Source organism: Acinonyx jubatus, chromosome B2 (assembly GCF_027475565.1).
Source record: "Acinonyx jubatus isolate Ajub_Pintada_27869175 chromosome B2, VMU_Ajub_asm_v1.0, whole genome shotgun sequence".
NCBI classification, from domain to species: Eukaryota; Metazoa; Chordata; class Mammalia; order Carnivora; family Felidae; genus Acinonyx; species Acinonyx jubatus.
The window spans coordinates 5,420,697-5,446,658 of NC_069385.1; the positions used below are offsets into that span (position 1 = coordinate 5,420,697).

General features: G+C 37.3%; 1 protein-coding gene across 8 annotated transcripts in view; it reads right to left on the reverse strand.

The window, feature by feature from the left end:
* The window catches only part of QKI (QKI, KH domain containing RNA binding), a 153,361-nt gene that overhangs the window by 76,222 nt on the left and 51,177 nt on the right, over positions 1 to 25,962 (reverse strand). For all 8 annotated transcript variants that reach the window (XR_008298216.1, XM_053222009.1, XM_053222007.1 and 5 more), the window contains exon 3: positions 16,965 to 17,081. Coding sequence is in view for 7 of the 8 variants with exons in the window: in XM_053222009.1 (XP_053077984.1) it covers positions 16,965 to 17,081 (117 nt within the window). In the remaining variant the exon portion in view is untranslated. The remainder of the gene's footprint in view (positions 1 to 16,964; positions 17,082 to 25,962) is intronic.

Genomic DNA, 25,962 nt, shown 5'->3' on the forward strand with positions numbered 1-25,962 from the left:
GGAGGTCTCTAAGAAAAAGTGAAATTAGACAGAAATGTGAAATGAAATGGGGATCAGGTTACATAGCGTTGGGGGGAGAGTATTCCAGAGAGTGTACAAAACCAAACTCTGCAATGACAGACAGCATCAGCATGTTCACAGAATGAAAAGACGGGCGCTCGGTCACAGAGGCAGCCAACAGAGGAGAGGCCTGGAAGACAGCGGGACAAGATCATGGTGGGCCTGTTAGCCACAGTTAAGATCTCTCAATTAAGTACATGAACATACACTGCAGGATTATTTTAAAAATTCACTATGGTTGCTTGAGGGAGACAGACAGGAACAGAAGATACAAGGGCATCAGAAGGCTACAGAGAACAAGTACAGTGTAGTAATCAAACCCATGCACTCAAACCAGCCTGGGTTCAAATCCTGACTAAGCAACTCACTAGCTGGGGTTAAGGGAAGGTTCTTAACATCCTCACCCTCCGTGACCTCAAGGATAAAATTAGAATGAAAAGAGTAGCTACTCCAAGGGACCGTTTGAGGATTAAAAGGATGAATTCGCATGGAGGGAGGGAATACAGAGCACCTCAATCAGGCAAGAGCTTCGTGCTCTGCAGCCTTAACATCACTTCCACTGCCATGTCCTCCACCAGCAATGTCAGCCATTCCAGTCACCACTCGCTCTCCCCTCCACCAAAGGAGTCAAGGTGTTAAGTAAGCAAGCTGGAATGCAGGGGAGATTCCAACTGAGAGAAGTAAATTCTAAAGGCAACAAGAGGAGTAGGAGGGGTATATATCCTATATCCTCCGGTATTACACACATAGCATATATGTAACAGAGAATGAGATCTTAATCTATCAGAAATGAGTATCTTCGATACAGGTGAATGTCAACTACTAAATATGAAGCAAAAGACAAAGTTAGAAAAACAACAATTTTGCACACACTGTATTATAGTAATAACACACATGGACAAGAGTCAGTAACCAATGCTATTAAGACGACGGGGCAAAACCTTGTTGACAAGAAGATATTTACAAAGTTTCAAAGTGTTACCCGGAAATTAGTTATTAATTTGAAAGGGGAAAAAGTACCTCTACAGTGAAAAAATACGATTGACATCATTTAACTACACCATCAATGTTAATATCATCAAAACGGGGCAAACTAACACTGTGTCACTAACGCGGGTGCTAAGGACACATCACTTTTTAAAAACATTCCTGCCAAAGATAAATGACCTGAAATTGATCATGGGAAAACAATGAAACAAATCCAAATCATGAAAGACAATGAAAGGTTGAGTAGCTGTTTCAAATTAGAGGTCTAGAGAGACAAATGTCATGTGTGATCTGAAGTGGTTTCTGGGACAGAAAGAATTTAAATGAATGGAAAATTGGAGAAATTTGAGTTTAGAATGTCTGTCAAAGAACATAATATTGAAGCAGTATTAAATTTGCTAGATTTGAAGAAAGAGACCTTAATGATGTAAATGGATGTCCTTTTTCTAAGAACTGCATTCTAAGATAGGGATGAGGGGTCACAGCAACTGCAACTTAACTCTCAAATGATTCAGCAAATGAAAAGGTAATAATTAGTTTATACCTACACACGTGAGTGCATACACATAAGGGCAATTCTCATTATTCATCTATAAAGTCACCGTGAACACTGAATTAGAGAATACTGAACCATTGCTCCTAAGGGAAACACAGGGTAATGCTACTGTGAGCCTCTGGTCACAACAGTTTCACTAGTCAATGGAAATGTAATCCTGTTTTATGCATGTTTACGTTTAAAGACACATTTTAAATATATACTGTTAATTCATTAACACTGATCTCACGGCCAACAACACTGCAACTCACTCCTGAAGGAAGACAAACACCATGTGTGCTTAGAAACATAGACAGCAATTTGCTTTGGAGTCATTTTTAACATCAAAATCACCACCAAAACCCAACTAAGCAAAAACCATAGCACTAAGTAGACAGTGAAAAGAACACTTAAGGAAAGCATTAGCAAGAAAACAAGAAGACTAGCGTTGTTTTACTCAACTTCGGCTGGAAACAAGAGCGCTACATGACTTACAAATTTGTTTTTGCTGCTCTGCGTTAAGTCCACGAAAAACTGTGAATATGCCACAAGTATTAATTTTGGAATTGCTAGTAAATTTTGGCAAGTAGGTGAACTCACAAATACACAATCCGAAAATAACAGGCATTAACCATGTGTATGTATGTAAGTGAATACATATAGACACAGAGGGAGAGAATACCCAGGAGCCCACAAAGATGTACAAAATGGTAACAAATCTGGCAAATCTAGGTGAAGGGTATACAGGATTCACTGCTCTCCCAAATTCTGTACTGCTCTTACAAGTTTTTGCTAGCTATAAAATTTGGATTTTTTTCAAAATGATAATTAAAAGAAAATACAGGGGCGCCTGGGTGGCTCAGTCGGTTGAGCGTCCGACTTCAGCTCAGGTCACGATCTCACGGACAGTGAGTTCGAGCCCCGCGTCGGGCTCTGGGCTGATGGCTCAGAGCCTGGAGCCTGCTTCCGGTTCTATGTCTCCCTCTCTCTCTCTCTCTGTCTCAAAAATAAATAAATGTTAAAAAAAAAAATTTAAAAATATAAAAAATAAAAGAAAACACAAAATAGTGGTTTGGGGTAGTAGCAATGACAGGCAAACATCAAAGTGCAAACATATATATTAACAGATTTAACATCACTAACCAAAAATGTGTAAATTAATAGAGTGTATTTCTGTCCCCCAATTTTGGAGAAGATACATTACACAAGCATTTTCACTTCCTGTTGAGAGTGCTTAAAATTTCAAATAGAAGACAATTTTGGTAAAAAAACATTTTCAACCAACCAATTATACTTCTACAAATTTATCCTACGTGCAGATGTTCTTCACAACATTTTCATAGTAAAAACAATTCGTTTTTAACATGTATGTGAGATTTTACGGTCACAGACAGATAGAATACTCTTAAGTAAAATATATTAGTTTACCAAAACATATGGTCTCAAAATATGCATCAACATATAAATGTAACACTTGCCTCCAAAAGGGAAAGATGACTAAAAACACAACTAAATTGTCTAATATTTTTTATAATATGAAAGGCTTTCATAATTAAGAAACAATTTTTTTGCAATAAATATGCTTATGTATTTTTGCTTTTACTTCTTGTGACTTCTTTTAAAGTTGTGACCTCTTAAATTTTAAAGGTCTTAGAACACTTTAATGCAACAGCTTGATCATATCACACATCTTCAAGTACAAGGATACTTCCAATTACTCAATTGTCTATCATTCTATAATTTCATAATATTTTAAATTTTTGTATTTTCATTGTTCAGAATTCCATTTTGTTTAATTTCTTATAACAGGTATCTTTTTTATTTAAAAACAACACAATGAATAAAAACAAGAGAAGAGAAATGGCCAAAGGAAATGAACAATTTGTCAGTGAAAACACTGTTGCAAACTGCCATTTACCAAAAATTTTAAATGCATATTTTAACTAATTTTTTTCATTATGTATTTATTTATTTTTAATATATTTTATTGTCAAGTTAGCTAACACACAGTGTGTACAGTGTGCTCTTGGTTTTGGGGTACATTCCCATGATTCATCACTTACATACAACACCCAGTGCTCATCCCGACAAGTGCCCCCCCTCAATGTCCATCACCCATTTCCCCCTCTCCCTCACCCACCATCAACCCAAGTTTGTTCTCTTATTTAAGAGTCTCTTATGGGTTTGCCTCCCTCTCTCGTTTGAAACTATTTTTTTCCCATTCCCTTCCCCCATGGTCTTCTGTTAAGTTTCTCAAGTTCCACATATGAGTGAAAACACACATCATGCTCTCATCACTCGTGGGTTTGAGCCCTGCTTCGGGCTTGGTGCTGAGAGCTCAGAGCCTGGAGCCTGCTTTGGATTATGTGCCTCCCTCTCTCTGGCCCTCGCCCACTCACATTCGGTCTCTGTCTCTCAAAAATAAACAAATATCTTTTTAAAAAAGCAATCAAAAATGCCCAAGACATAATTTCATAATTTAAATGAACACAAGTTAATCAGTCAGAAATTAATCTTATTAGTTACAAAGATGAAATTACACAAAACTTAACCATAGGCCTCAGGGCGCCTCTGTGGCTCAGTTACGTACTCGACTCTTGGTTTCGGCTCAGGTCATGATATTACAGTTTGTGAGTTCGAGCCCCACATCGGACTCCACACTAACAGGGTGGAGCCTGGGATTCTCTCTCTCTCTCTCTCTCTCTCTCCCTCTCTCTCTCTACCCCTTCCCTGCTCACATTCTCTCTCTCAAAAAAAAAAAAAAAAAAAAAAAACTAAAAAGCCCCCCAACCTTATAGACCTTTACAGAACATGTCTAACTGCTACAATTTCTATTTACCCTCTTCTAAGTAACAAGTAATTCACAAAATAAAAAATTATTTCTATAATCTGAGATTCACAGTTTCAATTTTTTGGACCCACAGGCTGTGATATCATCCTGGTATGATGATTTGTGACAATAAATAAATAAATAAAGTTAACAATTATACCTGTCTTTCAAAGCAAAAGAGTTAACAATTAGATATAAAAGGTTAACATGTTTTAAAATCAAAAGAGTAACAATTTCTTTATATCATTCTCTCTCATAACTGGAGTAAAACTAGTAGGACAGAACAGGATGGCTCACTAGGCTTATGAAACTGCCCAATAATTTGTTGTTAATATGACAGAAAAAATTTTCCAAAGTTTCTTGTTAAAGGATTTCTGAAAAAGAGTATCAACTGATGCAGCATAAATGATATACACATAAGCAACGTTCCACTACTAATTCTGTCAACAGGGACTGAATCCTCTGAAAAGAAAATCTGTTCTATACAACACAACTACAAGGTGCTCAAATATTCCTTCACTAAATTGACTGCAATCCAATCAAGACTTAATTTTAAAAGGCTCATTAACGGCATCTAGTGATAAAACGGACTCTCCCTTCTCTCTGAAACTCATATCTCATTTCATTAGACATGGACAATTAACTCATCTTGGTATTAGATCTATGGCGACTAATTAGCTTAAGTTTTACAGGTTACACAATGTGTTACTTTACTAAAGAAAACAAAGGTTTATTCTCACTGGATCCATCTTTTTCCTCCTCAAAGAGTGTCTCACCAATTTTAATAAAACTGTACCTTAAATAAACAAATTTTAAATCCTCCCAATCTTTCTTAATTAATGTGGCAAAGCAGCATCTCTATTCTGTAAATGTCTTGAGATACTACCCAATCCAAAAGAAGCCTATGATTTTTATTGCACTGTTTTATACTTTTCTATCTTAAAGTAACACTAAGCCACTTGAGTCCATAATAAACATGTAACCAGAAAAGTGGAAAGTCAATATTCTAAGATGAATTTTATTTTAAAAGCACACACAGCAAAACCAAGAGAATGAGAAGAACAAAGCAGAGAGGGAGAAAACACCATGGAGCTGGTTTACAGTTCTGAAAAACCAGCAGATTATGTCACAAGCTTAGGTATTTAAACCGGTCCTGCAGGAAGTATAGCCAGCACGTATAGAAACCAAGTGTGTTTACAAACTTTTACAGCATTCCACTGGATAATTTTTATCTGTTGATATAAAAAGTTTTAAACAGGACTGAATTTGTCTTTTTCAAATCTATTTATCTGATAATTTCATTACAGTTTACAAAAGGATTGGTCTATGATGGATTTGAATTTTTTTGTAATGGTCTTTTATGGCAGATTATTTGAAAAACAGTAGTTTAACTCTTCCAGAAAGCTTCCTACCAATCACTTTGAGGTTGAATTCAAGGCCAAATACCGTAACATTAAAAGAAAAAAAAAAAAAAGGCTAAAGTTAAAAGGTTATAGCTAGAGTAGGACACGTTTAAGACAGAAGTATTACCATCTCATTACGGCAAAGGCTCTACGGTTTAGAGATCATACTTGTTTAATTAAGATCAGAGGATCTACGTTTCAAAGATGCCAATTTTATCTCAACACAAGGAGGCACTTTCTAACAGACTTGGTCCTTTTGTTTTGACCTTACAACTCTTCTCCCTTCCACCTAGCCCTTGTACTACTGTCCAGTTATCTCTTTTAGAACAAGAAACATATAATTGACTTCTTACCTTAAAAACATGAGCGCCAATGTGCCGCTTTCAAAACTTAAAAAAAATTAGTATTCAAGTCCCTCTACCCTCAGCTCTCAGCCTTATCTCCAATATCTACACTGCCTCTGCCGCCACACCTCCTAACTTCCACTGCACTGGGCCAAGTATAACGTGACAACATACCCAGGCTGATCCTGCCGCCTTGTGAATTCAAGGCAACTGAACTTTCCTCTCAACTGCCTTGTAAGTTCCTGCTACAGTGCAATCCTCTCTAGCTTTTCCTAAAACCTTCAACCTGCAAAAGAACACACTGTATACTTCCCTTGACCCCCCACAGCACAATGTGTAACATCTACTGACTGGAGCATTTACCACACTGTGTATTAATTCACCATCAATGTATCAGTCTCACACAGATGAAAGCTCCTTGAGGACAAAAATCGTAAGCACTGAAAAATATCTGCTGCTTGAGAAAGTATTAAATTAACTATGAAAGGAGGTAACAAAAATTGAGTTACAGGTCACCTGGGTAGCTCAGTCAGTTAAGCGTCCAACTCTTGATTTCGGCTCAGGTCACAATCTCACAGTTTCTAGGACCCAGCCCCACAACGGGCTCTGTGCTCTGCTCTCTCTCTCTCCTTCTCTGCCCCTACCCCACTCATGCTCTCTTTCTCTCTCACCCAGAATAAATAAAAACTAAAAAAAAAAAAAAAAAAAAGTTAAAAAAAATTGAGTAACCACCATTTGCAATACAGGAATAAAGTATCACAAAATTAATTACCACAAGGGTGGTTGAACTTCATAGCTTTAATAAAGTTCCTTCTAAACCAGATTACATAATACTCTAATTTTCATAATCATTCTTCTAAAGCAACTGATCTGTTTTCATAGCTAAATGCTATTATTCAAACCAGATTCATGAAACTTTGTAAGAATGCAATTTGTAAGATTTAGAAGATTAAGGGAGAATCTGTATAAGGTCCTACTTTCTAATACATCAAGTCAAAGGTACCAGTAAGAAGGGGGGCTGGGGAAGGGGGAGTAAGGCAGGGATGGATATAAAGTAGAAAAACCCACTCCTCTAAGGGAACAGACTTTCCCAACTAAGGATTCCACAAGAGAATCAAGTCTGTAATCCCTGGTCCAAGACATAAATTACATGTAACCAACTTCTCTCCTACACATCTATGGTACTCATTATGAATCACTCTAGGTGAAACTGAAGAACTTCTATGTTCTGTGGTTCAGAAGAAGAAGCACAGCTAGAAAAGGCTATGTAAACTAATAGAAAATCACAGCACTTCTCTTGAAAACATTTTAAATAGTGATTAATTTCTTAGACACAAACAAGTCTGTTAAAATTATAATGTACCTAAACACCAGTTATTCTTTTTCAACTATGCTTAATAACTATTTATAAATGGGTTGGAAGGGAACATAAAAAATGTATTGCAAAGAAATGACTAATTTGGAAACTCGTAACAGCAATGACCTTTTATACACATACACACACACACACACACACACACACACACACACACACACTTAGGGAAACAGTTTATTTTTTATTTGAGAGAGAGAGAGAGCGTGAGTGGGGGAGAGAGGCAGAGGGAGTGTCAGAGAAAGAGATGAGGAGGAGAAAGAGAAAGAGAGAAAGAATATCAAGTAGGCTCCACACTCAGCATGGAGCCCGATCCCATGACCCTGAGCTGAAATCAAGAGTAGGATGCTCAACCGGCCGAGCCACCTAGGCGCCCCTAGAATACTTTCTTTAAAACTCCCTTTAACAGATGTTCAATCTCCTGCATGAAATATAAAAGTTTAACACTCTGTTGGTGAATCTGCTGGGAAACTGGTACTCTCAAATACCGTTGATGGTAATGCAAAATGAGAACCACCCCTAGAGACAGAGGAATTCAGCACTAGCTAACAAAATTATATATTACACTTCTAGAACTCTATCCTGAAGATAAACTAGCAAGGACATGTAAAGATGTATATAAAAACTATTCAATGCAGCACTCTCCCTAAGTGTAACAGCAAAAGCCTAGAAGCAACCTGAATGTCCATTAATAGGGGAATATTAGAATAATTTATGGTATATCCGAACAATGGAATATGATAAAGTTATTAAAAGGACTCTTTCTATATACTCCCACCAAGTGATCTCAACAATACAGTATTAAATAAAAAAAATAAAGGTGTATTAGAGTGCAGTATATATAACTACCTCTGAAGAGAGTGAGACATTACACATATAGGCATACACATTTGTCATACTATATAACTGTTCACGTTTAAAAAGAAATGTGAAGATAAACTGAAAACTAATATAAAAAATTTATCTGAATAGCAAGGAGCAAGAATACATAAAGGCAACAGGGATAACAGCCAGATCTCTCTGAAAAGTCCCTACTTGTAGATTTGACTTTGGAGCCAAGTCAATATTTTACAAATAACAGAAAAATAACTTATGCAATTATTAAAACAAGAAAGCCAAGTCCAAATGAATTTAAATGTGGACCCCTATAATGACATAAATATTATACAATGGAAAACTTAGTTTTTAAGTGACAGTAATTTTAATCTCTAGTGGATTATACCCTAAAAATAATATGGCATGGGGAAAACTGTTTTCACGGACTATATTATTGATAGTCTTGACTGTATAGTTATTCTGAGACTTGCATATACTTTAGAATAAAGCAAATGAATGTGTCTTTAGGAACCAGGATTTTCAGTGGAAAGAAAATAAACATATAACATGAATTAATTAAAATACTGTAGCCTTCATTTTAGATGAGAATGACCTTGTATACATCTATACTCTCGAATGTGTGTATGTATGTATGTACCTCCTAGCTCTGTTCTGAAAAGGTCTACAAATAGAGTATCACTGAAGTCCAGAATGCCGTCTCTACCTACCATTTTTCACTAGAAGTAATTAAAGAAATGGCTGGTTCCAACTCTGGGGAGGAATTTTCCAAGATGACACTGGACTATCATTATCACACGAGAAAGCAAAGTTACTTGCCCCAACCACTGGGTAGTGTCAGAAGGGCTTAGAAGTGAACTTGAGGAGGCCCCAATGGCCAAACAACATGCTCATTAAAAAACACTAACTGCAACGAACTGAAACACATCAAAACAGCTTATGCATTCATAATGATATTCAAAAAGGAAACAAACAAACAAAAAACCCTCATTCTGTACCTTTAAAGGATTCCTAGGAACCAGCTATTTTAAAACTAGTGAGAGCATTTATCTAGCCTTTCCTATAAAAGTGAATCTAGCTAATATTAATGAAATAAGATACAACTACTTTGCAACTCCTACTGAAGTAAAGGGACTAAAAAACCCACCATCACCACACTACTTGTGAAATACTCTTTCAAAAAGAAGAAAGGAAATGAGGGAGGGAAAGCAAGAGATCTGAATCTGATTAAACCTTTCTCTCTACCAATCTACCAAAAAATACAGAGGACAGAGATCAGTGTTAAACACCACCATGCAATCAGCAAAATCCATAGGAATTATTTAGAATAAGTCAGTCCCTCTACAAACAAACTTCAAGAAGGCAAAATGGGGCTGAGGGACAGAATGTCTTAAGCAATCTATCAATTAACTAGAATGTATACGCCCCTCACTTGGATGCCACCCAATTTTCTTAAAAAGACATTTGTGACACAAGGGGGTACTATAAACACTGATAAATATTTTAAAACATAAAGAAAATTTCTAGTGATAAAGAAAAGCATAAACACCACAACATTAAGAGCCCTGCTATTTTAGGAAAACATAATAAAATATTTACAGATGAAATTACATCTGGACTATGCTCCCGAAATTATATGGCATGCAGAAGGGGGAAGAAGAGCCATGGAGGAGTGAGGGCACTGGAAGGAGGTGGGCAATGCTGGCACTGAGTGATGGATAATTACTACTTAAAAGTAGCCATGATGAAAAGTTAAAAAAACAACTATACCTATGCTAAAGGTTGTCAGAAAGCCAAGTATTCAACAAGATCATTAATACAGGTTGTCAGGAACCATGCTTGTACTTGATGTTATGTCACTGTCCACCACAGCCACGTTAGTATGGGAACCAAAAAAACTGTATTAATTTGATCTCTTTGCAAGTATGGGGACAGTAGTGACATCTTTCCTAAGAATAAAAGTCAAAGCACCCCCCCAATCAAGAAAATGCATCTTTGCATACTGTTATCCATACTGCCTTGAAAAGTCCTTTATAAACGTGCCTTCCTATCGCCCAGCACAAAGTCTTAGACATTATAAAGCTCAATTACTTAGTGAAATGACAGGACAGGGTGGAGTTGCTGAAGAAAATGCTAATTATGAAGCATCACGTCTAATATGATTCATGTTCTAGAACACATGTGAACGTGTATGTAACTGCATGAAGAATGATCTACAAGATGTGCCCACACTGTCCACAGTGTGGTCTCCAGATGGACAGAACCAGGTGCCTTTAATTTTTTTTTCAAGACTATCTGTACCTTTAAACCTTTCCAAAAATATCATATATTAACTAAGTAATTAAAATATGTTAACCATAAGAAATAAAGTAGAGACAACAGAAAAATTTATAATGTATATGAAAAGAATGTAAAAATGTTATGAAATTCTACTTACGTTTACAACTATACAATACGCCTCTCTAACAAAATTCCATAAATCATGTTCCATAAAACACTGCAGAGCCCCAAGCAGTTATAGGAACATCTCTTAAAAACAAGACTATGGTCAAATATATTTGGTAAATAAAAGTTAAAAACAAAATTAAAAAAGTGAAAATTTACTGCAGATTGATCAGATTTTAAATTCAAAACCTATACTCTGAGGAGAATGATTTGCGTAGTTCAATGTGAATGTCCAGTGCGATAAGCGTTCATAATTACTGCAGTCATCGGTTACAAAGGGGGGACTGCAGAGGTTACTTCACCTCTTTCGGCCTCTAATCCTGTGAGAAGAGTTAAACTATCTTCTGGAGTTCTGCAGGATCTGAGTAAGGCACTGCACAGACTGCAAAAGCGGTTGATGCCATCTGGTCACAGTTACTAGCAGCCCGAGAACGGCCATCTAATCCCTTAAGGGCACATCCTTTCATTTCAAGCAAAGAGCTCTAACGAGAATCTCAATGGAAATTCCCAGAATAGACAATATTCAACTAACCTGGCTTTGATCAACTGTAGACATTTCACTCATCAACATTTCTGGCTAAGGGGTGGGAGTGGGAAACAGAAACACAAGCATGGCTACCCAGTGCCCACCTGTTTATGACAGGGAAGCTCCCAGTGAACAGCTAATGGATGTTGACGAGACAAATTTCCAGAGTGTCACCTACAATGACCACTCACAAAGGCTCCCAAAGGTGAACTTCATTTACCACTTTAATAACGATCACTCCACAATAATATATCAAGTACCTAATTATGCACAAAACACTCTTCTTTTTTAATGACTTACATGTTTTCATCTGCTACACTGGAAACCAGCTGACTGCCACCTCTGTTGTTTGAAGGTGAACCCATTCCCTCTAACATAAAAACATTTTTTCCCAGGGCTCTCCACATGGCTCCTCTGCAACATCAATGGGAAAACTACCAAAAGTCACTTTCTTTTCCAAAAATTGCTTCTTTAAAACTTCTAATATGCTCAACTATATAGTTTTCTACCAGAAGATGGGATTAAATCCTTCCTAAGGAGTTTCTGAAAATCAGGGGAATGATACATAAAAACAAAATTTCAAAATAGATTATCCCTGAGGAAAAAACCAAAAGAAGTTTCACAAAATATATTCATATTAACTTCACAGTCAACACGTAGAAGTACTCAATATTTGAATTCTACTATTTCTGAAGCTGCTATTGCCCTCAGAAATGGCTCCTAACTACGAAGAAGTACACCACAGGATAGAATACAGGCTGTGGGTTGAGTCTGGACTGCCACTTTTTGGCATGTGACCTTTGGTAACTTATTCAACCTCCCTGAGCCTCAATTTCCTCATCTACAAAATAGGAACAATAAAACTCAGATCACCTCACACCTGTGAGAATGGCTAAAATCAACAACACAGGAAACAATGGGTGTTGGCAAGGATGTGACAAAAAAGAACCATCTTGCACTGATGCTGGGAATGCAAACGGCTGCAGCCGTTGTGGAAACAGTATAGGGGTCCCTCAAAAACTTAAAAATAGAACTACCCTATGGTCCAGCAATCTCACTACTGAGTACTAACCCAAAGAACACAAAAACACTATTTCAAAGGGATACATTCACCCCTATGTTTACAGTAGCATCATTTACAACAGCCAAATTATGGAAGCAACCCAAGTGTCCACTGATTGGTGAATGGATAAAATAAGATATGGTGTCAATACACACACATAATATATACTTTATATAATGTGTGTGTATATATGTACGCATAACGGAATATCATTCAGACATAAAAAAGAATGAAAATTTGCCATTTGCAATGACATGGATGGAGCTAAAGACAATAATGGGAAGCAAAACAAATCAGTCAGAGGAAGAAAAATACCATAGAATTTCACTCATACATGGAATTTAAGAAACAAAACAAACAAGCAAAGAGAAAAAGAGAGAGAGCAACCAAGAACCTGACTCTTAACTACAGAAAACAAATTGCTCGTTACCAGAGAGCTGAGAGGTATGGGGGACTGGGTTAAACAGGGGATCAGGGTTATGGAGTGCATTTGCTGTAATGAGCACCTGGTGATGTTACAGTATTGCTGAACCACTATGCTATATACCCCAAACTAACACAACAATGTAAAACAAATTAAAATGATAGAAAAAATAATAAACTTACAAGTAGAAGTTCTGGGGGGGAAACCTCAGATTAATTAAAACAAATGCATGTAAAATACCGAGAATAATGCTTGATATTGTACAAATCCCAAGAACTTCCATAAAACTAGTGGTTTCCACTTGCTGACACCATACATTCAATCAGAGACAGAGGTACAGCTGGCTTGCCACAGACAAGCACTGCCCTATGCTGGCTGAAACAGACAAGCTTTCCAAGCTTTGGTCACGGTCTCTCATGAAGTCTCACCACAGTGCCTGCTCTTAGGTCTCATGGGGTTTACCCAGGACCATTCCACTGGGTATTTACACGCAAAACTCAATGCTGTTATTCCTGTCAATAACTTGAATTCCTGTCAATAACACCAATCCAAGAGAATAAAAATTAAAGTGGCATATTCACTCCCTTGCTTAAAACCGGCAGCTTAGATGATACGGTACTGCTGATCTTGCCCCAAAACTTAAAAGCACATAGGGTTTACAATTTTCTCTATTTACAAATTCTTTTACGGGGACGTGGTGGGGTCGGGGGTGGGGGTGGGGGGGCATCTATGCCTTTCATTTATTACCTAAACTAAACATTCATTCCTTTCTCAGATTTTTTTTTCCAGGTCCTACTCTGTACCAAGGTGCTCATCAAACACCAGGGACATATTCCATAAAAGACATGTTTTGCCTTCACTGAGTTTACCAGTCTAGTGAAGGATATAGATCAGCAAACAGCATTTCCATCATATTTTAGGCAACCAGTAAATTAAAATCTTCTAGCTTTCTCGGCTTTTATATAAATTGGTAACTCTGCAGAAAAGCTTAAAGCCAAATGGCTTTCCCTTTGAAACACCTGAAATACACCTCAATCAGCCTAGTACAAAGGGGTATTACATCAATACTACTTTTTGTCTCCATCTGTTTGTCAGATTTTCTCAAAATAATAGCCAAGCAATAAATGACAGCACTTTCCATTTTGACTTTACTTTTATTAACATTTTTAAGAGCTAAAGGAATACAGTAACTACTGTATAAACCAAAATGATTTGGTTAACAATTAATTATACGTAGATTTACATTAAAATTATAGAAGATACTCCTGGTATTATAAACCCGTGCACAAGTTCTCCACAGGCTTCACATACCAGTATCAAATATATGATAGTCATTCAAACTAATTTCAAGTATGTTCATCTGCACCATTTTAATAAAACTAAAATAAGAACCTGGAGCCAAATATTTTTGGTGCCTTTATTATTGTTATCCTTGCATTCATTATGTGTAATCTATAAGCTTTTTTCTTTTATTTTGGTAGCCAACAGTACAGATTAAAAATAAATAAAATATGGAAACTGCTTCTACTTGTGGTTAAGAATGTGGACGATGCAGAATATGGATGCAGCAACCACCAGAGGAAAAAGAACAGAAAAGCCATGAGAATATGGGATACTCAAAGGTTACAAAACTACAAAGAAGTATCTGTCATTTCCAAAGCTTAAAAAAACGTGGCATTCCTTCCACCTTGATGCAACATAAGAGTTTAAGCTTAAAAATGCACTATCCAACTACAGCCGTCTCCCCTTATCTGCAGCTTTGCTTTCGGCCCCTTCAGCTATCCACGGGGCAACCGAAGTCAGGAAGCAAATGATCCTCCTTTTATCTCATCATCAGAAGATCTATAGTAGCCTAACATCACAATCTCTACATCATTCACCTCACTTCATCTCATCACGTAGGCATTTTATCATATCACAACAGCAAAATGGTGAGCACAGTATAATAAGATACTATAAGAGAGAGGGAGAGAGACCACATTCACAAGACTTTTATTATAATATCTTGTTATAATTGTTCTATTATTAGTTATTGTTAATACCCTCCTGTGCCTAATTTATAAATTAAACTTATCATCAGTATGTATGTACAGGAAAAGGCAGAATATACATAGGGTTCAGTACCATCTGCGTTTTCAGGCTCCAAAGGGGGTCTCAGGATGTACCAGCTATGAATAAGGGGCACTACTGTAATGGTGTTAAGATAACATTTATGAAGAACAATCATTAACATTAATCGATCACTTACTATGATCCAAAACACTGTTCTAAGTGCTTTACAACTAATTTAATCCTCACAATCACCTTATTACTACTCCCATTTTTATACAGCATGAGGAGATTAAGTAATTTGTCCAAGGTCACAAAGCTACTAACGGATAGAACCAAGATTCGAACCTAAGCAATCTGGTCACAAAGCTCAGTCTCTTAACCATTTTGTTCTCCTGCCAAAAATAGCAGAATATGTTCTAAAATTTCAACCTGAATCAAAAACAGAATTCATGATGTCTCATTACACAATTTCCAAGCTCGAACCCTTGGTGTCTCTGTGTGTATGAGTGGAGAAGGGGAGGGCCCTTAGTAGGGAATTAACAGAGGCAGGACAGGGGAAAACACATTTTTTCACATATTTATAGAATAACTTGTTTAACTGATAGGTAGACTAATCTTTTGGTAAAGATTTATTTGTCTATCAATTGTCGATTTCGTTTTATTGTTCCATGGGTCTTAAATTAGCATTGCTTAATAATGCCAAAGCCAATACACGATAAGCGCAAACACGGAAAACCAAACTGCATGGCAATATAAGATTGCAACTCAGCTAACTAAAAATATGCTGAAGTGTTCTTGAAGATTGTAACACAGAAAACTATTTTAAATACATTTAAATATTCTGAAGGACAATTCACACAATTGCCTCAAAGTATCTGTAAACTCAGCTGACAAGAACAGTTACATATAATAAAATTTAAAGATAATCAGTATTATTGAGGACTTCACCCACCCCCAACTTAACTATGAAGTAATTATTTGTCTCCAAGGAGAGTCAAGGATTCCCACGCATTCAGGTAGTGGGAGAGTAAATGAAACGAGGTGGCAGGTCAGAAAAGAAGCACATCAGAATGAAGTCAGAATATCTCGTAAATCTGGTGTTTGTTCCTTAAGCTTCACAAAGTGGTTCAATGCACATACTCCAACATAATCTGACTACAGGCCTATCACTTGAGAGTCCTTTCAAGGCAATATATTTAAAAAATAATACCCTCCACAGCAGTACATTTAGTATTTGGCAATCGGATCAGGGTTTTCTTCCTTTTAAACTGAATATAATTCTCACATAGTCTTACATTAGTTTCACGGATGAATGGACCTAGAAGATATTTACTAAGTGAAAAAAGTCAAGGACAAATACCATGTGATTTCGCTTATATGTGGAATGTTTTAAAAGTGTTATTTTTTTAAAAAATCAGTAAAACATTTTTTTAAACAGACATTCAAAAGTACCCAGACTAATAGTTTCATTGGATAACAGAAAACTAGGCAAAGAAAACCTTCCTAAAAATAGTATTTAAAGTAGATAGTTAGGTATTCATTAATTAAACTAGCAGAACAAGAGGTGGAAGGAGAAAAGGAAAAAACCCAAAAAACAGAAAACAGGAATAATATACTTTAAAGTAAAATGTCAAATAAACCTACAATCAACACAAAATGTTGGTGAAAACCAAAATGAGTATCATGTATTTACTTATAGCTTTCTTTTTCTGTTTAGTAGCTCTCCCAGCGATCTGGGAGATCACTTCATCATTCACTTAAATCTCATCAAAAGAAGCATTTTAGATTTTTTTTTAACTTTTAATGATGTGTCTTATATATATAACATCACGGTGTGACTAATTTCCAATGTGGCAGCTTTTCAACTATAGATACCAAAGTAAGTTAACATGATGGCTTGAGTGATATCTTAGTTGGCTAAATGAAAACTCATGATAATCCACAAGAAAAAATTGTGACAACCCCTTTAAAAAGTTCAAAGGTTTAAGATACGAAATGATTTTCAGTGCTTTACGCACGAAAGATCTGGGTACTTTAATGCAAAAATATAAGTATATTATCACATAAAGACTTGCCCCCTTGGACTTACCTTCTTTTTATCCCTCATTGAGCCTTTGCCTCGGACCATTATTTTACATCCTGTTTCTGCTTCAAGTTGTTTAGCAGTAAGTCCTCTAGGTCCAAGGATTCTTCCAACAAAATTAAACTGGAAAGAAAAAAAAAAAAGTCACCATATATTATTCACTTGCTTGAATTTATACCTCTTACAATTATTTTAAAATACATTTTTACTTTGTCAAGTTAAATATTTAAAAAAAAATTTTTTTAAGCTTATTTATTTTTGAGAGAGAGCTAGCAAGTGCTCATACACGCGCACACAGGGAAGGAGCAGAGAGAGAAGGAGACACAGAATCCGAAACAGGCTCCAGGCTCTGAGCTGTCAGCACAGAGCCCGACGTGTGTGTGTGTTTGGGGGGAGGCCCTCGAACCCATGAACCGTGAGATCACGACCTGAGCCCAGGTCAGACGCTCCACCAACTGAGCCACGCAGGCGTCCCTCAAGTTAAATATCTTTAATACTAAGATGAAATAAAGCCTTAGAGTACTTATGAATTTCTAGCACAGTTTAAGGGTATAACTACAAGAGCTCATTGTTCAGCAAGGAAGTTTCATATGTATTAACAAAAATTATAAATTAGGAACAACACGATCTATGTAAACAGGTGCTATACTAAACTGTCCATCAACATGTCTTTTAAACCAGAGTACAGTATATTAAAAAGTTTGACAAACTCTTAGATGTCACCCATGAATACAAATGCCTTCTACAAAACTCTGTAATGTCGGCATTCAGGGAGTTGTACATCATGTTAAATAGTGATTGCATTTTTTACAGAGATTCTTGGGAAAAATTCTGCTCTCATTTATCTAACAAGAAAAGTAATACTTTCTCCAAAGCAACTATTTAGAGAGAGTTGCAGTTTTGGGGTGGCTGCCATAGCAGCGATGGCCAAATTTGGGTTCCACCCTGTACTATTTCAGTCTTTTTTTAAATGTTTTTTTTAATGTTTATTTACTTTGAGAAAGAGAGAGAGAGACAGAGAGAGAAAGAATGCACGCCAGTGGGGAAGGGACAGAGAGAGAGAGGGAGACAGAATCTGAAGCAGGCTCCAGGCTCTGAGCTGTTAGCACAGAGCCTGATGCGGGCCTCGAACCCACGAGCCGGGAGATCATGACCTGAGCCGAAGTCAATGCTTAACTGATTGAGCCACCCAGGCACCCCTTAGGATTTCAGTCTTGAGAGTATATAATATTATATGCACAATTTTATGTCTGTACCCTTATTTTTTTTTTCATTTCTAACGTTAACTTATACTAGTTTTGACAGGAGCCTTAATAAATAGGACAGTGATAAAGATAACTGTATAAATAATTGCCATCCCTCACTAGAAACTCCCCCCACACACAGAAACTTCTGGTACAAAGGCCAATGGGAAGCACAGATGGTCTCGGAATAATGAAAAGTAAAATGTCCTCATTCACATGTCAACTGCATGGAAGACAAAAAAAAAAAAAAACCCAAACATGAATAGCATCAATTCCACAAAACCCACAGTGGTTTGTATTTATTTATTTAGTCAAGTAAGTACCAATTCTTATGTTTACAGCTTCCTACTTTTCTCTTGCATTTGATCCTACTATTAGCAGATCATTACATACAAGTGATATGGAGCATTCACTGCTCTAAGGGCTCAGGAAGCTAAGGCACTTCTTCAATCTTCTGTACTCCTGTGGCTTTTCACGTTCTCTCACTAAGCTGCTCACTAACACTGCCACATCTTACAAGTGAAATACAAAGCAAAGACAGCTGGGAGAAAGCCCCCTTCCATCAGGGTATTTTGATAAACCTTTTCTACCCCAAGTTAAGACTCACAGACTGATCCTGGAAGCACTTAATCTAGCTCTACAAGATCCCCAATTCTGAAATGTGCCTTCATATCGAAATAAAACCCCTTATCCTTTCCTAGTTCCTTGGCGTATAGTACTTCATCTACCCCTTTCGTCAACATCAACCCGTCGCCACCCATTTTCACAACGCATCTCCGATTTGAAGAAACTCAAGAACTATACCGTGATTGTTTTAAAAACTCCGAAAGCACATACATCCCAACTGGTACCCAAGCTGCAATACTGAGTAACAATAACTAGGAATTTGAAAGTCCCATCAGATAAGCCTCAATTACATAATGGGGAGGACACCATCTAGCAGAGCTGCATCGAGGAGCAGATGTGTGCACAACACGATACATATAAAAGGTTCGATACAAGGTCTGGCACACAGTGGACGACGAGCAGCCTTACCAAGTCCACTACAAACTCACTTTCGGAAACCTCAGGCCCTCAATCAAATACTCAGCTTAGAATGTCCATAGAAGGGGATATGATCCATAGCAAATCTGCCTTACAGAACTCCAGAGAAACTTAATTAACACTCAGACACAGAGCTCTGCAGAAAACCAGAAAGAGAAGATGGAGATGATATGCAGAACAACAACAAACAGGGATCTAACTTGCAGGTTTTTGTAAACTTTGTCTCCAAGAACAACATGTGGCTACCTTCCTAAAGGTTGACACTTCAGGTGATCACTTCCAACTGAAGCTTGCAGTGGGGGAGCCCAGTTCATGAACATGTAAGCTCCTAATTCAAATGTTCAGTGCTTCATACTTAAGAATAGACAAAGCAGGTTCCAAAAAGACTTGAGAAGGCTAACATGAAACAGATAGTACCAAATAAAGAAACAGGACAAGGGAGCACTCCTTGAGGGAAAAGACTTTCGGTAAAGAAGATAATATCCAAAAAGAACTCCTTTATTACATAGTCCTAAACTATTTTCTAAAAGGACTGCATACATTCATATTCCCAAAAGAAGAGAAGAAGAATTTGTTTTGATCCATTTCCTCTCTAGCACTTCTTATTACCAATGTTTTTTATTTTAGCCATTCTGGTGCACTTGCCGAGTATCTGAATTAGCATTCTCCTGATTACTAGGAAAGTTTATTTATTTTTTGTATGTTTATTGTCCAATTCTATGGACAATGCTTTTATTGTCTATACTTTTTTTTGATGTACACTTGAAGTTTCTAGACTATTTTTCTATTGCGTTTTTTCATTTTATTAATCAATTTCTACTTTGTGGTTACATTTATAGCAAATACCTTTTCCCATCCTGTGGCTTGCCTCCTTGTTCTTTAATGGTGTTGTATAACTAAATTTAACCGGACTGAATTCATTTTAATGTAGCTCAAGTGATCAGTCTTCTTTTCATGGTTAGTGAGGTCTTTCCCCATCCTAAGATCATCAAAATATCCTTCTGTATTAACTTTTAGAAGCTTTATTGTTCTTTCACATTTATGCCCACAGTTACCAGGAATTAATGTCTGTGATGGTACAGCTTTTTCTCTTTACCTCACATGGACACCCAATTGTTCTAGCACATTTTCTTGAAAAGACTATCCTTTTCCAATTAGCCTATAGTGCCATCATTCTCATAAATAATATCTATATATACTTGGGTCTATTTCTGAGTTCTCTATTTTATTAATCTATTTGTTTATCCTTGCTTTACTATCACACTGTATCGGGGCACCCAGGTGGCCCAGTCAATTAAGAATTCGACTCTTGATCTCAGCTCCAGTCCAGTGTTATGAAATTCAAGGCCTGCATTGGACTCCATACTTGGTGTGGAGCCTACTTAAAAAAAGAAAAGAAAAGAAAATTCATACTGTATTAAAAAAAAAAAACACCAACACTGTATTATGTATTGTAACTTTATAATAAATCTTGATACACAGTACAGTCCACCTTGCTCCTAAGAGTATCCAGGCTATTGCCCTTTGTGTTTCCATACAGATTTTATTTATTTTTTAATATGAAATTTATTGTCAAATTGGTTTCCATACAACACTCAGTGCTCATCCCAACAGGTGCCCTCCTCAATACCCCTCACCCACCCTCTCCTCCCTCCCACCCCTCATCAACCCTCAGTTTGTTCTCAGTTTTTAAGTCTCTTATGTTTTGGCTCCCTCTCTAACCCTTTTTTTCCCCCCTTCCCCTCCCCCATGGTCTTCTGTTAAGTTTCTCAGGATCCACATAGGAGTGAAAACATATGGTATCTGTCTTTCTCTGTCCATACAGATTTTAAAACCAGTTGGTCAATTTCTGAAATTATACTGGCAATACCTTTAATTGAGATATTATAACAGAGGCGTCAAAATCATGAGCACATTATAATTTCTTCATTTGGTCAAGTCTTCTTGAATTTCTCTCAAGAATATAAGGCTTTTTTTTTTACTGTGACTTTACTCATTTTTATCAGACTTATTCCTAGATATTTGGGAGTTCAATTTTGCTACTGTATATGTTTTTTCGTTTTTGTTTCTTATAATATGAACACATACTTGATTTTTCTATATTAAATCTTCTATCCGGTAGCTTTTTTTCTTCATTGTCAATTCTCATCCTTTTTCTGTAGGTACTTTTGGATTCTTTAGACAAACAAACCTATCACCTGTGAACAGTGACTGTTACATACCCTCTCCAACCATATGGCACTGGCCAATACAACTTGAGTTCAAAGCCAAAGAAGAGTCTATCATCCTTTTCTTGTTCCAGATTTCAAAAATAAAGTTTTCAACGGTTCACCATAAAGTCTGAAGAAATCTGCAGACTTTTTGTAGATACACTTTACCAGATTAACAAAATATCCCTCTATTCCCTAGTTTGCTGAAGTTTTTTTTTTTTTTTAATATTTATTTTGAGAAGAGAGAAAGAGCAGGGGGAGGGGCAAAGGAGGAGAGTGAGAGAGAAAGACAGCGAGACAGACGGACAGAATCTTAAGCAGGCTCCACGCTCAGCACAGAGTCCGACACAGGGCTCCATCCCACAAACCATGAGATCATGACCTGAGCCGAAATCAAGAGTCAGATGTTCAACGCACTGAGCCACTCAGGCGCCCCATGAAGTTTTTTTTTTTTTCCCCCCATCATGAGTGGATGTTTAAATTTATCACATTTCTTTACCATCTATTGAGACAACCCTATATTCCTCTTTAATTCTGTTAGTGCAGTGGATTATAATCAATTATCAAATGTTCAACAACCTTCACATGCTTAAAATAAACTCAAGTTGATCTTGATGCATTACCCTTTTAATAAGTTGTTAGGTTCAGTTTGCTAGCACTCTGATTTTTTAAAATTTACATCCATAAATGGAATTGGTTTCTAACATTCCCTTCTCATGATATGCTTCGTGGGTTTTGGTTATCATCAAGGTTATTCTGGCCTCAAAATGTGTTGAGATATATTCCTATTCCCTCCTTTTCTACTCTCTGGATGGCCTTGTAGAAGACATGTTATTTATTCCTCAAATAGTAAATCAATGGTGAAACAACCTGGGCCTAGTGTTTTTCTCTGAGCAAGGTTTTAAATTATGGATTCAGTTCTTTAATTCAGATTTTCTACCTTTCATATGTCAATTGTGGTAACTTGTATTTACCTCAAAATATGCCCGTGTTGTTTAAACTTTCGAATTTCCTGATGTAAAGCTCACGTCTAATTTTCTTCTCAATACCTACAGGATCTATCGTGATGGCTCCCCTTTCACTCCTGACCGGTTAGCTATGTCTTCCTTCTTACCAATCTTCCAAGCTTTTCAAAAAATTGATCTTTGCTTTCGCTGACTGGGACAGACTGGCTTTAAAAAATGGCCACAGGGGCACCTTGGTAGCTCAGTCAGCTGAATGCCCGACTCTGGCTCAGGTCATGATCTCGCGGTTTAGGAATTCGAGCCCCACAACAGGCTCTCTGCCGTCAGCGGACCAGTCAGTGCAGAGCCCACTTCAGATCCTCTGTCCTCCTCTTTCTGCCCCTCCCCTGCTCGTGCTCTCCAAAAAACGAAAGAAATACATGTTTTTTTTTTAAATGGCCACAATTACCCTTTAGCCTCTAAAGATATCTACGCCATCTGCAGTGTAAACTCAGTTCCTCGCACCCCTCGACTCTGGGCTAGCACTGCGACTTGCTTTTCCAGTACAACATAGAGGAAAGAATGACTTTCATGCTAAAAACCTAAACCTCAGTCTAATGTGCATTTACTCTCTTAGAACACTATTATTCCCACGTAAACAAGCTCAGACTAACCTACAGGAGAAGGAGAATGAAAGACAAGCGACCCTGTCACCATCAGTGTCCCAGCCCATAGCCAGACGACTCGTAGAAGCAGAACCGCCTAGCTGACCTACAGGTGACTCCAGATGCAGACCAGAAGAACTGCTCTGAACCCTACCTCAAGGCCCAGCCTGCAGAAGAGAAACAAGGAGGAGCTAAATAAATGACAGTGGCTTTAACATAAGTTGCTGGGGTAGCTTATTACAATGTCACAAGAGCCATCCGATACGAGGACTCTCTTCCTTGGGTGGTTCCTTGTATTTAATTGATTTCTACTCTTGGCTTTATGACCTCCTTCCTTCTACTTCCTCTGGGTTTAATCTGTTTTCTCAGCTTTCTGAAATGGATTCTTAGCTTACTGCACCTTCTTCTTTCCTAACACAGATATATTTTTAAAGCTTTCAAGTAGTCCTCTAAACTGGCTTTAGCCGCAACCTAAAGTTTTGATATATAGTATTTCCATTATCATTCAGGTCAAATAATAGCTACTGAATATTTAAATGTTTTTCTTATCTCAAACATGAGATTTCCTAATTATCTGTTACGGATTTCTCACTTCTACATGATAACCAGAAAACATACTGTGCAGCATATCAGTCCTGCACTGTTTGTTCAGACTTGGCAGCATAGCATTTGGTCAATTTTTCTAAACATTCCATGGGTGTTCAAAAAAAAAAAAAAAAAAAAAAAAAAAAAGGGAATTCCTCCATGATTTACTTTGTGTCTATTCCTCCTTGTAGTTCTGTCCATTTTGGTTTTATATGTTTAGAGGCTGTGTTATTTGATATATACAAATTTCAATTATTACAGCCTTTTGTCATTATGAAGTGGCCCCTCTATCTCCAATAATACCTTCTGCCACTAAGCCTGATATTCAGAGGTAAAAAATTTTTTCTTGTTTAGTTTTTCATAGTGTATCTTTCTTGATCTGATTATTTTCAATCTTTTGTTAGCCTTATATTACACAGGCCTTTTTACAAAAAGCATCTAGATGAGTTGTTTCTTCACCCACTCTTGTAAATTTTGGATTTTTACTAACAGCCCATTTACAGTATGTGATTTATACCTAGCATCTTACTAAGTGCTTCGTACACGCATGACCTCTTTTATATTCCTTTTTATTTTTTCCTCTTCCTTCGGGGTGGGGTGGGGCGGGGCTGAGCAGGGACACAGATGCAAATGAACGTGTTTTCTCATTTTATTTTTCCTTTCTATTAGCCTCTGTTACATGCTTGTTTATCCCAAACATGCATCACCAAATTATCAAACACTAATGTTATTTTGTACTTTCACCCTTTTCCAATACAACGCAAGGACCCCAGCCTATTTCACTTCACTTATTCCAATCCAGTTTATATGCCATTAGCTGTTTTTCAAACCTTATGTATACTTTTAAGTCAACAGATTCTCACTCTATACGGATAATATGCATTTATATTCACCCATACATTTACCATTTTCATTGCTCTTTATTCCTCTCTGAAGTATCTTGTTTTCTGAGGATCACTTTTCTCCTTCCTAAAAAACATCCTTACGCATTTCCTTTAGTGAGCATCTTCTGGTAGCCTAGTTTCTCTGTGTCCTCATCTGAACAGGTCTGGTTTTTGGTGGATACAGAATTCTAGTTCGGCAGTTATTTTCTTTCAACACCTTTAAGATTCTCTGCCTTGTCTCCTTTTCCTGTTATGCTTCTGAAAAATGAGCTACTTGAGTCTTAACTGTGGCTCCTCTGAAAGTAACATTTTCCCTCTTTTTTCTTTTGCTACTTTTATGATTTCTTCTGCACTAGTTTTCTGAAGTTTTACCACCACATGCCGAGGAATGGTTTTCATTTTACGGTTCAGTTTCATACATCTGTGACTTTATTGCTTTGGTCTGAAAATCTGAAGCCACACTCCTCTCAAACACTGCTTCAATGCCGTTCTTTCCTAAAACCCAATTACATACATTAGACTTTCTCCCTGGTTTTCTTTCATTTATCACACTGTTTTTCTCTCTCTCTGCCTCTTCATGCTGAGTATTTTCTTCTGAGCTACCTTCCAAATTCACTAATTCGATCTTCAAATGCTTCTAATCTTCTGGAAAACCTGTTTAATTCCAGTTAATCTTTTCAGCTTAATTCTTTGTTTACAGTTCCCATCTCTCTGCCATTTTCTCTAACTTGTCCTTGGTCTCCTTCTACATGCTAAGCATGGCTCTTGCAAGTCTAGGTCTGACAATTCTAATACCAAAGGTCCCTGTGGATTTGTTTTTATCATTTTGATGTTTCCTCATGTTTTGTTAATGCCATCCTACCTTCTTGTGATTCGGTTATTTGCTAGTGTATGCCAGACACTGGACTTACCAAAGGGCTTATAGAAAGAAGGCCTAGAATGATGTTACCTTCTTCCAGAAGGTTATGCCAGGAGGCGTATACATCAGCTTCTCCCAGGGACCCACTGTCACTAGCACCATCCAAGATCACTTCTTAAAGCAACCTGATGCTGACATGCACTGCCTGTGAGAACTTGGGAAGTTCTGGTGCATTTTTACTCCTAGAACACATTCCCATCAGCATCCCTCCTCTCCTCTAAGCAAAGACTGAGGATGTGGAGGAGTATGCGCGGATAGATTACAGACCCCAACTCCTGCCCCCAAGGTTGAGCCTCTCAGCTGCCTTCTCCAGATTCCGAAAACACACCCAGTGAGAGGGGTCCGTAAATGCCAGGCTTATAGCCTTAATTATCTGCCCTCAGTCTTGCTGGGACTCTGATGTGTTCAAGCAAATGTATTTTGTACCGTGTCCTATTTTACTGGAAATGCTCTGAATTACTGGCTCCAAATTTACTGGCTGGTCTGAATTACCCTGTTACCCCGTACAA